The sequence below is a fragment of the Sparus aurata genome, chromosome 18 (genome assembly GCF_900880675.1).
Source record: "Sparus aurata chromosome 18, fSpaAur1.1, whole genome shotgun sequence".
NCBI lineage: Eukaryota > Metazoa > Chordata > Actinopteri > Spariformes > Sparidae > Sparus > Sparus aurata.
In genome coordinates this window covers 25,662,453-25,679,257 of record NC_044204.1, presented here as the reverse complement: position 1 = coordinate 25,679,257, position 16,805 = coordinate 25,662,453, and the positions used below count along the sequence as shown (strand labels likewise).

The window sequence follows — 16,805 nt, the reverse complement described above, 5'->3', positions numbered from 1 at the left end:
AAGTACACTTCTTCGCTGTACGCCCAGCTACCCAGCATTTTAAGCCTGCTTCTCTGTGGAGTTGCAGCTGACGCACTCAGGCGTGCTCCCCAAACTCCTCTGTCTTACTCTCTGATAATCACTTCACTTGATTCAGTGGGCACTCGAGAAAACATTTGTTTGCACTGCGAAAGCTTCAGTTAGGAAATTAAAAACTCCTCCTGCTCCCCTTCTCCCCCTGAATCGTCTCGTGATTTTCCCCCAACTGCTTCTCCCCTTTCAGCTACCTTTGCCCAATTATCCCTGCCACTGATGAACTGCTCTCTCTTCTTCACTTCATCTATTCATCTGTCTCCCCACAATCACTCCATCCCTCCCTTGCCAGTGTGTCAGTGTTCACCCTCTTTAAGAGGGTCACTGCAGCTTAACGCCTGTCAGCCCGGGGGCTGTTATGTAAAACTCTCTAACTCCCTCTCACTACATTTTAAACTCCCTATCTCTTACTCTTATAAAAGAATAAATCCTCCTGTGCTTGCCTTTAAGCCATGCACCAAAACAAAACCAGGGAAGACTGGATGGTAATAACGTTGGTAATATTTTTAAGGCCCCCCTGTCGAAAGTGCGGCCAGATTAGAGTTCATCTTTTAAGGGGACTTTTATTGTTTAAGAGGATTTTGTAGTTTTAAACCAGTTAGTGGGTGATCCCCTGTTGCCATTTCATGGAAATAGAGCCATCACAAAGCCAAAAGTCTTAACCTCTGTGGGCCGCCAGTATCATTTAATGTGTTATAAATATGCTAGTTTTGAGTGCCATTGAGATAATGCAGAGGGAGATGGGGCAGAGAAATGCTGGTGTGTCATAAACTTAGACTGAACTCTCTGCCACCCACACCTCTCTCCGACTGTTTTGACACACCGGCATATTTATGTGTGTGTCTAAAGATGCCTTTGGGCCGCGCGTGTTGGAGAGGGGTTTTTTTTCATCATTAATCGGAAGGCAAAAAAAAATGTCTGTGAGCTGTGTGAAAGGTACATCTGTTGAGGTGTGAAATACTATTTTGCCATTTTTCCATCTCCACCCCCCTCTCCCCGTCTTCTTCTTCCTCTGTCTCGCTCTTTCACTCTCCCTCTGTTGCAATCTGTCTTTCTGCTCTATGGGAGTGAAAAATGGAGTTGGTGAATAACTTTGCAACCTGTAGGACATCAGAGGAGGAAATTACAATTCTGACTCAATGATTTCTTTCTTCCTTTTCTTTCTCTCATGATTTTCTTGTCTTCTTTTCTCTCTCTCTTTCTCTCTCACTCTCTCTTTCTCTCCTATTTTTCTCTCCCAGAAAGCTGATGTCGGTGTTGAAGAGGTATCTGGATGTGTCCAGTCGAGGGGAACAGTGTGAGCCCATCCTCCGAACCCTCAAAGCCCTGGAGTACATCTTCAAGTTCATCGTCCGATCGCGCATGCTCTACTCCCAGTAAGTTTTTGTGTCTTTTTATAGACCGATCATTATAATAAAAGACTTCTAATTTCCTCTTGAACTCACAATTATGTAAATAGAGACTCTTGAAGGCACACACACCGAGCCCAGTGACACTGCTTTGCCAGGGTAATCGTTTTTGACAGCTCAGGGAGAAAAAGAGTGCTGATTGCAGCACTAATGTTGCTAATAAGCATTGATGATGAAGTGCATCGTCCGAATGAGAGCTAATGACAAGGCAGGGCTGCTGAATGTGCAGCCAGAGAAACACTAGACAGACAAAGTTCCTGCAGCGGAGAATTATGACACCCACTGTGCTGAGGTGGGAGCTGCACCATACGATAACTGTAAACACCATTTATAACTGTGGTGCAGAAGTGGATGCTGACAGATCAGAGACATGATCCATAACTGTTTCAGGTGCCATGTTTATGGGTGACTGGAATACCTGTGTATGCTTATGATACAATTGTATTTGTAATACAGTGCTTGTTCATGTATGAATGCAAGGTTTATGTATGAATTGTTACGGGTTATCTGCTGCTAATAGGAGCAGTGCATTAGTGGTTGCTTATTTGAGTTAGGATCTGTGTGTGTGTGTGTGTGTGTGTTGTGTTTGTCATTTGAAGTCCGCTGGTCAATGAGGGTCTGTCTTTTTAATCTTCTGGAGGGCATCGCAGGCTTTCATTGTTGAAATTGCTGTGTTTGTTTATCGATGTGGTGGGTGTGTTTGTTTATTTATTCATAGTGAGGATTTGAGTGGATGCATTAACGTGGTTTCCCAAGTGGGGTTCGGAGTATGTGTGTGTGTGTGTGTGGATGTTTGCCCATGTGCTTGTACACAAGCCCTCAAATGAACATTAAAGCACGCTGCTAAGTATATATCTTTTAGTGTGAGAGTTTGTGTGTGTGTGTGTGTGTGTGCGCGCAAAACATTATCGCTCCACTGCTCCTGGATTGACTGAGCTCCAGTCGCCATCCTCCCCTGGGTATCTCTGAACCGATAAATCTCACTCCGCTTCTCCGTTCTTCTATCTGTCGTCCTCCAACTACCTGCAGCTGACAACTTCAACTTGCTCCACATCTAAAAGTTTTCTCATCAGATTTCTCCTCCTATAAGGCCTGGTCATGCCAACAGACAATCAGGTATTCGAGGGGAGCCACCTGCGCTGTAGGTGCATCTGTGAGGCTCCATCATCATCACCATCAAGACCGGCAGTCATTAATAGTTAAACAGGCGCCACAGAAGATTTATTAGCTTGTCAAATTGGCTTTGTGTTCATGCAAAGTGAATCAGGAGTGTATGATGTTTACTTGAGACGTATCTAAGGCAGGCTGCACCAGATTTTGCTCTTTCCTTCACCTTCTTTCTGTCCTTCACGCCCTGTAGGTTTCATTACTTCCCTGTAGTCATCAGTTGTATCTGTTTCTTTCTCCTTTCCCCTGAGCACCTGCCATGCTCTACATTTCTCCTTTGCGTTGTCACTCCCCTTGTCCTCCTTCTTTCCATCCCTCATCTTTAAATTTCACCTTGTCTCGTTCCTTCATTACTTCTCTTTTAAATTTTTCACACCTTTTCCAGTGGAAGCACATTTCATTCACTTTGTCACATTAAAAATAAAGATTTCTTATAATCAGAAGATCCTTACTCATTGACGCTTCGCTTTTGTGTCTTGACATTATGATATCTGGGCTTCATAATTTTGTTATCTTGTGATTCTAATGATTTCTCATTATTTTGAGATCACTTCTCATGATAGGAAGACATAATATCTTGTAATATTAATGATCAAAGCACGTCTTAAAATAATGAGAAGTAGCTCATCATAACATTGAGACATCTGTATTACAGTGGTGCACACTCGCTTTACTCTCCTCAATTTATCAGATACAGAAATACCAAGATTTTGCCCACCAAACAATATTGAGTTAAATTCCTGCTTTACACAATAACTCTGATTGGCCTAAGGGGTCTACAGTGGTCGATTGTCTGCATGAATAAAATTCTTAAATAAAAAATAGGATTTAACAGTTCTCAAGGTAATCGTGTGAGTCATTGCACCACTCTTACATTTTTTAAAAGGTTCACTTATCAGTCTTGGAGGAGCACTTACATTATAATTGTATTATTTTTGATGTGTCACGGCATTGCTCATCTCTGCACCACTTATTTACTCAGCCGTGTGTCATGCAAAAATATCAGCATTTCCAATTTAGCCACCCCAGAGGAGAACCTTGCATCTCACTGATTAACCGCAGCATTGGACATTTTTTCGGATTGGTTCAGGGAGGAACTTGAATTATGATTCACAGCAACATGACATTTTTGACTGATTTGCAAGACAGTGAGCTCATAATTCATAAGGGACATGTTTACTGTTGCCTGTCGTTGTCTTGAGCACTCCTCTTTCTACACTTGCTCTCCCATTCCCTCCTTTCTTCAGAGCTTTCCTCAGTGTCCCTCGCTCCTTTCCCTCCCATAGCCTTTCGTTTATCCCTCTCTCTCTCTCCCTCATCTCCATCTGTCTCCAGTATTAGTTTGCTGAGCTACTATGACATATTTGTGTTGTTGTGCTCATGAGTGGGTATTAAGTGCCTCTGGGTGTGTGTGTGTGTGTGTGTGTGTGTGTGTGTGTTTAGATAAGTTGCCTGTGGTCATTTTTAGTTCCACATATATTTTACGAGTCGGATTAAAGTGGTACACTACAGGCTGTAAAATGCATTACTGTGCTAATGGGACGCATTTTAGTGAGTGGGGAAAAAACAGTCTATATGTGAAAACATCTATGGGCGGCTGTAGCTCAGGAGGTAGAGTGGGTCGTCTAGTAATCAGAAGGTCTCTTATTCAAATACCGGCTTCCCCCAGCTGCATGTCTAAGTGTCCTTGAGTAATATACTGAACCCCACATTGCTCCTGATGAGCAGTTGGCGCCTTGCATGGCAGCCTCCGTCATCAGTGTGTGAATTTGTATGAATATGTGAATGTGGCAAGTGTTGTAAAGCGCTTTGAGCTAGTAGCACTATAGAAATGCAAGGCCATTTACCATCCACCAGCACTGACCCCAACTCATAAACTTTATTTATATCTCACCTTTAAAAAGAGCCTTTGACAAACAACAAGCAAAGCAAAAGTAGGAAAGTCGGAAACTCAGGAAGACAATATTACAGAATCATAAAACAAAAACGGTAAAGCCAAACACAAGGAAGCGCCTCGTCTAAGGTGTGTTGAAACAAAAAGGCTAAGCATGAAATGTAACAAAAAGTCAATGTGATTAATTTTACTAAGTAAAAGTAATAAAAGCAATAAAACGGGGTGAAATTACAGAAAAGAAACCAAAATGAAACATCAGATGTTCTCAAAAATGGGGGCCAGACCTCCGGCGTGGATGGCCTTGTGCTGACCTTTACTTTGACCTCTGATCTTTATATGGCCTATAAATCGAGGCACGACAGAACAAGTTTGAGAACCACTGCCCTGCCCACGCATTCACACACTCACATTCATGCGCAGACAGGGCCGGCAGATTAAGCAGGACAATGCGACGTAATCGTAACTGTACTCTGCAAAGAGCCCTGTGATAATACCTCTGTGTGTTACCGCCTAATCCCTCCCCCCACATGCTAAATTCACTGTGTGCCACATGCTAATCCTTCCCTCCAGCACTCATGACTTCTATTGTAATTAACAACTGCACAGCTCCAGTGAATCACACAGAGATAGTGAGGAGACAGGGGAAGGAAAGGGGCGGAGAGATGGATGAGAGAAGAGTTTTGCGAGGGGTGGCAGAAGTACGACTGGAGGGATGGTAGAGGAATGAGTGGGTGTTGTTTTGTAATGGGAATAGCAGCAACCAAGATAACCTTTTTTTTTTTTTTTAAAGTTAGAGGAGGATTGCTGTAATCACAGCAGTCAGTGCTCATCAGTGTTTGGTTTTCCCCGTCATCGTTACACTGCATAGTTTTGCTGCGTCACTTAATTAAACGTGATGCATTGAATTACAAGTATATGGTTTAGCCCTTTTTTGGGGTCATGGCTTTTCAGCTTTATGTGACATGCAATATCCACTTAAGCATTTAAAGTGTAACATAGCACCATGTTGAAGGCATTTTGAACCATATTATTGGCAGAAGAAGTGCAGAACTGCAGCCACTTCAAGCAATGCCCTATTTCCATAAAAAAACACAACAATTTATGTGTTATTTTACTTGATTCTTGATTACTCGTATATTGCACCAAGGTTAGCCGGCGCTGACTTGTTGAGGATAACTTTGAAAACATTATCATTACCAGCTTGGAAATCACTTTAAACTCTGATAAAACAACCACTGCAGAATGATTTATAGCCCAGTGGAGTGGAGAAATAATAGAATATGTAAAAGCTGGAAAACAGGACTCCTACACATATCCTGACCTGTTAGAAGCTACCTGTACTACCTTGTTTCCCATGCAAGACGAAGCATCAGCTTACTATCATTATTATTATTGTTATTATTATTATTATTATTATTATTGTTATTATTATTATTATTGTTATGCATGATGATCCCATGGGTTACGCACTTTGATTGACTAGATATATGAAACATGTAATGAATTTAAACCAAGCTCGACAGATGGCGACAGATGGTTCAAGTGATGGAGGTGACAGATGAACTAAACCCTGAATAAACTGTCCCTCCATTTACATCCAAGTTTCATTTTTTATATTGTTGTATTGAATTGAATTGTATCACTAACTTGTTTTTTTGCCAAACGCTGAATAATCTTTCCATATTGCTGTTGCAGAGAAAAATTTTCATGTGTCTTACTGTCTGTGTATATATCCAACTTGAGCTTCTTGTCAGCTATCCTTGTTTTGACCCCTTGTCTCTCTCTCCTCAGCACAACGCTCCATTATTATTCACCCCGCCTGTTGTTTTGTCTCCTCTTTCAGTTCATTCCTTAATCTCTTTTTCTCCTCCTTCATTTCCCTCATCGTGTCATGTTTTCTTATATTTGCACCGTGCTTTTTACTTTTTCGAACTCTTTTAAGTTGTATTTCCATTAATTGCCTCCTGACCCCACCTCTAGGCTATACGAGGGGAAGGAGCAGGCCGAGTTTGAGGAGTCGCTGAGGAGGCTTTTCGAGTCCATCAACAGTCTGATGAGAACAGACTACACCACCACTCTGCTGCTCAGGGTAATCATGCACATACACCCTGCACACATATGTTACCACCTAGGGCTCTTCTCTACATTCTTCTCAGCTGTATCCTCATCCACTTTCTGCGCTTTTCTGCTTCTTTTTCTGTTTTGTTTTTTTATGGATCATCTTCCTGCTTCTCCTCAATCAGATTCTCACTCACATCTGCTGTCTTCCTGTCATTCTCTGTATTTACACGGGGGGCTGAGCCTACGAATAGGTTGAGTCACTAAAATTAAGGTGACAGACAAATGGCCCCGTGCAACATAAAACCAATCTTTTGTCACACTTGTGATGACAGACTGATGGCAAAGTCACCTTCGATTCACCATCAGCCTATCGCAGGCTTTCAGGTTTGTAATTTTATGGTGTTTACTTGTGGTGTATGTGTGTCATCAGGTTGCGGCTCTGAAGTACCTGCCAACGGTCCTGCATGATGTTGAGAAAGTGTTTGATGCCAAACTCCTCAGGTAAGCTCAGCTTTTTAAAGACACAGACACACAAACACACACGCCAGTGCCTTATCTTAGTTCTCATTCAGGGACACTGACAGAGAGGATATACGAGAGCTTTCAGCTTAGCTCAAGTTTTCCTCCTGGCTGTGTTCAGTGACCCCTACCCTTCTGTCACCCACACATTCCATCAGGTCGAGCTTTCCCTTCTTTATCAGGTGATAAAAATCTCATCAAACTGACATATACACAAGGACACACACTCAAACACACTTTGCACCCTCTCCATGTGCCCCTGAGTGAATTGACAATTTGGGCCAAACCATCAAACAAAGCACATTTGAACTTCTTCTCTTAGGCTTTTTTTCAACCGCCTGAGGAGCAAAACTACCTGGAATGGCTTGTTTAACCTCTCTTTGACCCAGAATCAAGCTTATAACATACTGTTTTGCCCAGGAAATGACCTCACCGTATATATTTCACCAGCTGGGGTCAGAGTAGAAATTTGAGGCACTTTATTTGTCCTCTAGCAATTTCACAATCCATTCTCTTGGAATGATCTCGTTACTTTCCCGAAAGAATATGTTAATTGATGTTTTTCTTGACTTGCCGCGCAATCTCAAACACCCTCATCCCCATAATCTCTCTTTTCACCTCTCTGTGACCTGTGTGCGCTTTTGTGTGCCTAAATGTGTGTTTGCGGATCATCCACATCTGTCGCTTCAATTGCTCGAGTGGCTCAATGTCAACACGGCATCACAAAGGCGTCATACGAGACGCACAAGCAAATACACACAGGTAAAGAGAGGTGGTGAGGTGCAAAAAGTTAAAAATCAGAGCACATATTCCCACTTTCTGTCATTTATTTTCTCTTTCTTCCCCCTCCACACACACACACATTCACTCCAACTTATTGTGTGTCTTTTCCACTTCTTTTCACACACACGCACAAACATACTCTAGCGATCTTAACTTGAAAGTAAGGTCCCAGTTGCATTCCTGATCAGAAATGCCTCGGGCAGAGTTTGCAAACGCAAGCTGTGTGAATTACAATCTGTGCATGAGGTGGACATCAAAGCTTTGTCTCATCTTCTGTAAAGTCACATTCCTTGTAAACTCACCTGTAGTGTGATCAGTCAAGTGGTACAAGCACATACATCTTCAGCTATGTGTGTTTTTTCTGTCAGCTCTTTGTGTCCTTTGCATGTCCATGTGGGAATAGGCTGACATTTTTGGTTTTAATTAAATTCAGCTCAGATGATTAGTGGGCCTGATGAGTCTGTGCTGAGCCTCTGTGCCCCAGTGTGTCCTCGTGACAGCTAATGCGCATGAAAAGTACAAACCTTTTTTTGTTGTGTCTGGGTTTCGGGACCAGAGGTGATGCATTTCATTCTTTCATACCATTACTGAAAGTGCTTCCGCAACCTGTGTGGCATAATTTAAGGAGACAGACAAACAAATGGAGACAAAGGGTTTGCCATGCTCTGAGCATTCAATCTTTCTAAGTGGCATCGGGGCTTGCAACCAGCCTGTTTAATTATTCTGAAATTGAATTTGGGCCGGAGGATGACTCAAATCTGTGTCTTCATTAAAACGTGTTTAGGCTTCATTTGTTTTCATGCAGCATGCACTGCTCTGCTCATGTCTATGCTGCAACACCATTCCTTTTTAGTGGCTGCATGCTGTATCACCTTAAGGAGGAGATGTTTTGAACTTAACTACAAAAGTATGGTTGTGTTTTCAATCTCTAAATCAATTACATAGTGGGAATACGCAGGCAGAGTGAATCTTTATTTATTGTGCTCATTTTCCCCCTGCATAATGATCTTGCTGATTACTTATTCCTGTTTCGTTTTCTATCCAGTCAGTTGCTGCATGACTTTTATTCCTGCATCCCCCCCGAGAAACTCCAGAAACAGAAGGTGGCCTCCATGACTGAAATCGTCAGCAGCCAACTCTTCCAGAAACAAGGTGTGTCATTTTCTCAGCACTGAGCTACTGACCAGTAGCGGACTTAATGGCTGTGTGACGAACCAATTGCATATGTACCCAACAACTGCCAACCAACAACTAAAATCCTGTGGAGCATTAGTTGCTTCTCACCTAAAGGTTGAGATCACATTAAAAGGTCTATTATACAGTGAGTAATTCCCACCCAGCGACAGGACTGGGCAGACAGCTGTTTCACTGTGCTTTATGACCAGAAAGGGAGTTGCTTTGCTTTAAAGGTTTTATCTTGATATGGCACAGTAGATAAAAGTGTGGTGCTAATACTGTAAGGGGTAATGTTCCAGTCCCTGTAGAGCAATCCAGTAAAGCACTCTGGATAAAAGCATCATCCAAACGGTGAAAGGACATACTGGTGTTTATGCATTCTGTTTGGTTTACTGGCACATACACACACATCCAAGTCAAGTCAATTTAATTCATATTGAATGAACCTGACCTGTACCTTCACATCTATTATCATAGTATTTACCCAATTTACCTTGCTGTTGTACAAAGAAACATTAAAATGATTTTCTATTGACATGAAGAAAGCAAAATTAATGTTGATGCTGCAACGAACAATTCCCATACTGTTATGTTCACCTCTGCTGACATTCTAATCAGTTCAGTGGACCCCAGTCAGATACCATCTTATTACAATCAGCACGTGGCGCCTAAAAATGTACTCCTCCACCGAGATTAAAGGTCACTCTGAGTCACACTTGCTGAGATTAAACAGTCTTGAGGTTAACATAACATTGACCTAAGCAGATATTTGTTCGTCGCCGGCAGTTTTCTTTTGTCCTTGCGGCATTGACGTTACTCCTCCAGCCAGACTGAAAGTGTCCATGAACCTTATAAGCAAGCAGCAGATGAGTACACCGTTCACGCCTCAGTAGGTGTTGGTGGTGAATATAGAGAAAGATAAGTGTTATCCATATTAATGTCACAGGTGATACCTGCCCTCTGCCAAAGGAGGAGAAGTAATACCACCTAATGTTTGAAGAAGATAAGAGAGGAAGTCTTTTCAGAACGCCGCAGTTTCATCATCATTTATGTGTCACTTTGTGCCTATTCTCCTCCTTTTGAGTGATTTTCACTAGATTGGGCATAATTGCCAGTGACACCTGAGTTTGTCTGTATCGTACCTTTTAAAGTGCACTAGACGTCAATGATCACACACTCTGCACTAATCAGTCCACCCCCTACCTCTGTTCAGCTCTATTATGTTTGTCTAATTTGCTCTTAGTGGGCTGATAAGTGGTGGTTTCCCCTGCACAGGAACACACAGTGATGGATAGAGTGAGGTTATGTTGTGCTGCTGTATAATACAGACTCAATAAGGGGGCCCATAATCGGGCCTCTGCAGCGCAAACCAAAGAATTGAAAGTAGACTGTGAGTGATTGTGGTAAACCAAATTTGGTTCGAGACAGAAAATCGGTCTGAGTGGCACTGAGATGAGATCCATGCTGCGCTGTGCTAGACAGATTCAGTCACAACATGGGCATGGCCCCATGCATGCATGAATGCATTCTCATACGGAACCAGCAAACACATTTGTATGTATTTATTTCAGAGCGACTGATGACACCATATCTGGGTGTGAGTGTGTTTGTGCATGGGTGCATGCTAAATGTGTGTGTTTCCAGTGCCTTGAATATTTGTTTTGCCCTGTGCAGCAGTGGGTCCGTTCATTAGTCAACCACTGCCAGCCGAGTCAGTAGCCGGTCCAGGATACGGCCCTTTGGTATTGATCCCGGCTCAGATGATTGATTCCCCAGAGGGCGAGACGACAGGCTTGGCCCTCTGGCTGGCTGTCAACGTGCTCAGAGTCACACTCTGTCACCAGGGGAGGAAGAAGTGAGGGAGGAAAGCGATGAAAGTAACAGGAGAGCGAGCGATGGTGGCGACAGGTAGTGGGAAAAAAAATCAAAGGAATGTAGGGCATCCCGCCAAAAAGCTATATATCAATTTTTGAAAAGAAAGACCTCTGAATTATCAGTCAATATGTGAAAAACAGATGACTGTCATGCCACTACTTTGAAAGCAAGAATTTTTAAATTACTTTTAGCTCCATTGTAAAGCTTGTAAAGTGTTCTGAAATCATGCCAAGAGGTTCATGCCATTTTGAGTGTTTTGTAATTTTTGCAATCTTGGAATAAAACGTGTCAAATGCAAAAATGATGGTGATGCAGTTAGGGAGATAAAAACAAACAGAGGAGAAAAGGATGGAAAAAAGAAAAGAGTTGCAAAGAAGTGAGACAGAAAGAGGACATGGGGAGAAAATTTGCCAAACAAGAAGGAATGGAGACCAGGAAGAGACGAAAGAGGCACGACATGATAATTGTTAGAGGTGGAGCAGAGGCAGTGGAAAATATAAAGGGATGGGAAAGATGGATGACAGGGGTGTGTGAAAGAGACAAAGGCTGGTTGAAAAAGAAGGAACTAGGGATTTGAGAGGGATAAAAAGGGAGGAGGTAACAGGTGGATGGGGATGCTGAGAGAAAACTAAATAGCTTGGGGAGAGTGTGTGAGAGTAAGCGAGAGACTGGCCTTGTTTTGCTATTTAACAGCCCAGAAGTGATTAAAGTTTAAGGCCTGCTCACACACCATCTATCAGCAAACCTGCATGCTGTTGGTCAGCAACACCTAGCCCCCCCGTGTTCTCCTCTCTCCATCCTCTGGTACGGTGCTTATTTATTTATTCATTCGTTTAAACATGGGTCCATTCCATCTCGATCCCTGCCTCACCAAATGAGGGCTGACACTCAGTCTAATTGAGATGCATTTTAGCATTGGGATGCTAATCAGAGGGCTTGTATGCTAGGGTGCCATCCACCCAGGAGGCTGAAATATGCAGCAGAGTTAAATTATATATTTATAATAGCTAATGGCCCCCGGTGTCCTATCACTGCACTGCAATACATATTTAATAACTACTACCTGTCTGTCTGACTGTCTGTCTGAGCGAGCCTGCCAAGCTCAGCCTCCAGGGAAAAATGTCAAGCCACTGACAGTGTAAGAGAGCTTGGATGATGGAAGGGGAGATTGTCTGTGTGTGGGGGTGTGTGTGTGTGTGGGTGTGTGTAGCATTCTTTTTACATATTGGGGACCTTTTCCAGTATACAACCTTGTTGGGACCAGTAGGCCTCACAGCGACCAAAGACTGGTTCAGTGAGGTTTAGCTTAGAGTTAGGCATGAATTTGTTATGGTTTGGGTTAGGCTGGTCACAATGAATGGAAATCAATGTAAAGTCCTTACAAGGCGTGTGCTTATGTATGTATGTATGTATGTATGTATGTATGTATGTGTGTACGTGTAAGAGGCGATCACATACTTGCTCCTGTTTGACAGAAAGTGAGAATGAATTAACCTAGGAATCATTATTTGCCAGCATCTCTCCCTTAAATGATGATTCGATGTGTATCTAGATACATGGGCTAAGATATGATTTAGGTATGATACGATACAGTTTTTTTTTTTCATATACATATAAATTTTTCTATTGAAGTAGAATTGCTTACCCTTCAAGTAGATATTTCATAAGATCAGGGACAGCCAGGGAATCCTATGTATTTTTCTTATTATTATTGATATCTTTATCTTAGTCTGCTTTGAGCAGGGTCTCTCTGAACTGGTTCAGTCTGCTTTGGACCTCTTTGAACTGGGTGTCCCTGACTGCACCCATAGTTGTTACTGTATATCCAAAATCCTGTTAATTATTTGTATTTTAGATACAAAAAACAGATACGAAAAAATAAAGATAGAAAAATCAAGGTGATAATTGGATATATAAATGTACTAAGTGCAATGTAACCAGAATGGATTTGAACCATTCCTTGTACTGTAATCTCTTTTTTATTCACTGGAGGTGCATTATGAGCAGCACATTGGCTTACGCTTCACAGTTTTTCCTCACATATTGCTGAGGAATGTTATGTCCTCATTGCAAAAAGACATTGTTTACTGCAAACAAGCTTGGTCAGCATCCTTTTTATGCAGGAAGAACCAGTACTTGTAGGTGTATGGGGACTAAAATCTGGATTAGAAAGGTTTGAATCTGCTCCTTTTTAACAATTACGTTCACTGTCGATAAGTCATTCGATCCGTTATTTAGTCCATAAAATTTCAGGAAATTATGGAAAAAAGTCAACACTTTCTTTTGCACGTCCTCAATGACGTCTTCAAATGTTTTGTTTGTCCACAACCCAAAGATGTTCAGTTTACACCATAAAGGACTGAAGAAGTCAGAATATATTCTTATTTGAGAAGCTGAAATGAAAGATTGTGTTATGTACGATTGTGTAATTAATTGTGTAAAAGTAACTGACAATAATTCAGTGTAATAGTAGACAACTAATCAAATAATCGACTAATCATGCCAGCCTTAGTAAGACTATTGTATACTTGTATATAAGATTTAATTGTTGTTGTCATTATTCGGTAACACAGCAGTTGCTATTTTTCTCATGAGGTCTTCCAACTCTGGTCTGAAATTAATGTGTGTGTGTGTGTGTGTGTGTGTGTGTGTGTGTGTGTGTGTGTGTGTGTGTGTGTGTTTGTGTGTCTAATTTCCTGTCCATGTGCTTGGCTTCCTCATGACTGGTTGCATCCATGGGCAGCCTTTGAAGGGATTGGAATTTTTTTTTCTTGCTCAAAAATACTCTGATTTATTCAGCATACGCTCCTGGGATTAAGGATCTTGGCAAGCGCATACTGTATACACACACAAACGCACACAATGCACCCATATGGGGGGTGGCAGTCATGCACAGATACACATGTGTGTTCTGTCATACGGGTTAATCTGGTTTTGAGACAAAATTAAATTTACAAGGCGCATTATGGCTCAATTTAGGCAAATTATAATGCTGTCAGGCGATCACTGTGACAGATTGAGAGCATCAACACTGATAAAGGGGGAAAACGCCGGGAGATCAGGGAGAGCAAAGGGCAGAGGGACAGAGGGATGAGTCTGTCATTTTGTTTGCCCACTCATTTCCCAAAGCTGGTCAAAGTCCCTGATTCAATCCACTAACCCTCTGTATTTTCTCAGCCAGTCTGCCATTTCCCCTCCTCCATCTGTGCAGCTGGAGAAGAGACTGCAATCATGTCACTCGTCTTGTATATAAAACAGATTAAAGGAAACACAGATGTTTTAGTCTCTTCCTGGTCTTTGATGCTCTTGCAAGATTTATTGTTCCAGCTAAGTATCTCTATAACACAACGTGAGAAAAAACGACTCAAAATCCGAAAGAATGCCTGTGCAATGAGCAGTTTTTATATCAATCCTTATGAACAACAGCAATCTCATTACCCAAATTGCTTGCGTTTTACCGCAGCGCATTATCCAGCATTGTTGACGTTGTTCACACCCATGTCCATATTTCCCCCTGCTGTGATTACTTAACAGATTCATGTCAGTGGTTTATGAATATGGATGATTGATGTGCTATACATTTATTATCGTCAGGATTTAATCAGTGCTGAGTGAACTCGGTTGTCCCCACATTCTCCACCAATCAGTATCAGTGACGGGTCACTTTGGGCCCCACTTAAAACAATACTGAGGTTTTCTAAGTTTCACTTCCAAGGGAGCATAAGATGACAAAGATATCATCAAGTAACCAATTAACGGATGAACGTCCTCCCTCCATATGGTCTAAATTGGTATAAGACTATGTTAGTATCTCACCAACTCTCCTGTGTTTTTATAGTGTAAAGATGGTATGTGATATATGTGTGCCCCGGGGGTCAGCGAGCATTTGCATTCGCCATAAGGGACCTGCGTTTATTGTTATGTATTTCTCCTGGCCTTCCTCAAAGCAGCTGGTTAAGCTGTAATTTCAAAGCTGTCAGCTTTACTGCTGCGCACGGTGTGTGAGTGTGCAAGTGTGTGGTAACAGGTTGCTTGGTGGTCCATTAAGCCCCTATGTGCCTATATGCTATCTTCTATCATATAGATATATTAAGGAGACAGACATGTGAAACATAAAAAACCTACATAGCTGCTGTGTCTCTTCAGGCTGGATCTAAAGTGCTTCTCTTTGTCCTTCTTCTTCTTCTTCTTCTTCTCCTCTTCTTTTTCTCTTTCTTTTTCCTTCTCCTGTCTTCTCCAGGGCAGATGTGGCTCAGGGGTAGAGCCAGCATCTTGTTGTCGGAAGGTTGCTGGTTCAATTCCCCTGGTCTGCATGTCAAAGTGTCATCAGTGTATGAATGTATGTATGAATTACCGTAAGTCGCTTTGGACAAAAGCGTCTGCTAAATGTAATTGTCCTCTAATCTCTCCTTTTCTCTTTTCTTACCTCCTGCTGTGTTTTGTCCTAATAAATTATTTTATGCAATGTTACATTACATTAGCTTTTATTAGATCACATTAAAGTTCATGTCACGGCTTACAGTAACTGAAATTGAGATCACGCTCACAAACACCCAGCCAAAACAGTCTGCTGTACCTGTCAAACAATTATGGATATAAATTGGGTCCAGGAAATGGTGTGTGTGCATTTGTCTGTATGTTAATATGTGTGTATGGGTGTTTGACAGCAGAGGAGCCAAATTATTTTTGACTGTTGTTGTACAGGCTGACCCAAAATATCTCAGCTTCCCCATCGAGCTGTTGGTCGATTCGTTCCACAAGGTTAATGAAAGAGGAAGAGAGAGAGACATAGTTTATGTCATTCATTCAGAGTCTGCAGAGATTGCAGTTTGGGACGTTGTGGATGTAAAAGAGGGATGGATGAGACTAATGGAGCAAAGTGAATGGAGTTTAATCATTTTGGGAAATGCCTCTGTCTCACACTCTCCTTCCCTTTTATTTATATTCTGATCCATGCTTGTGTCTCTGGGTTGATCTCGATGGGAACTGAATGCACACAAGGACAGTAGACGGACACAACGGTCATTGTATCAGCACACCTGCCCATTAATTCATTTAGTACAGATGTGAGACAGCTTGGTGCTGTCAAAAGCCAGCTCTCCACTGCAGAACGAGGTGTCAGGTTACGACAAAAAAACATTTCTGTGACTCTGTGGAGCTTAATGGGCCCTGTTGGGACGTCAGGTCATTATAACAGTGGAGTGGATGGCATTGAAGATATGATGACAAACGATTTCAACACATCAGTAAATTGGAGATAATATAAAGAATAAGTGGATAAAAATGTACAGATCAAGTGTATGTATCTCAGTCGAGCTTGTCCTGTTATCCAATCTGAACAAATAGAAAAAAACTGAAATCAGATATAGGCTTAACCAGAGCCTGCAGCTTCGTGACATATTACCTAACTATTAGAGGACACTGGGAATAAGCCTGCCCATCAGTCAAAGCAGTGAGATGGTTTGCCGCGAGGCATTAATCTACCATTGATCTGCCTCGGTTAAATTGATCTAAAACACTGTTGCTACCAACACACTAATTGGTCAATCAATTTAATGGTCATATGGAAGACAGGGCAGAGCAGGAAGGCAGAGATGAGGGCTGACAATTAGTGGGTGGCTTACAGACAGCGACTAAGACAGGTGGAAAGACTGAGTAAGATAATTTACATGCTGTTTGAAGCACAGGGTGAAATAAATAAAAGCTGCACCTCGAAGCAGAACTCTAGGGGATTACTGGAGCAGTAACAACAGCAATATCTCGTATTCTTTGTCCCTCCAACAAATCTTTGTTTTTTTAGTGGTAAATATGAAAAATGGTTCTGTCTGGACAGATGAGCAAATATCAAC

General features: G+C 41.9%; 1 protein-coding gene across 3 annotated transcripts in view; it reads left to right on the top strand.

Annotated features, from left to right (window-relative positions):
• Window positions 1-16,805, top strand: part of dock2 (dedicator of cytokinesis 2) — a 107,278-nt gene that overhangs the window by 19,723 nt on the left and 70,750 nt on the right. For all 3 annotated transcript variants that reach the window (XM_030396590.1, XM_030396589.1, XM_030396593.1), the window contains 4 exons: window positions 1,314-1,448; window positions 6,523-6,631; window positions 7,034-7,104; window positions 8,951-9,057. In XM_030396590.1, coding sequence (XP_030252450.1) covers window positions 1,314-1,448; window positions 6,523-6,631; window positions 7,034-7,104; window positions 8,951-9,057 — 422 coding nt within the window. The remainder of the gene's footprint in view (window positions 1-1,313; window positions 1,449-6,522; window positions 6,632-7,033; window positions 7,105-8,950; window positions 9,058-16,805) is intronic.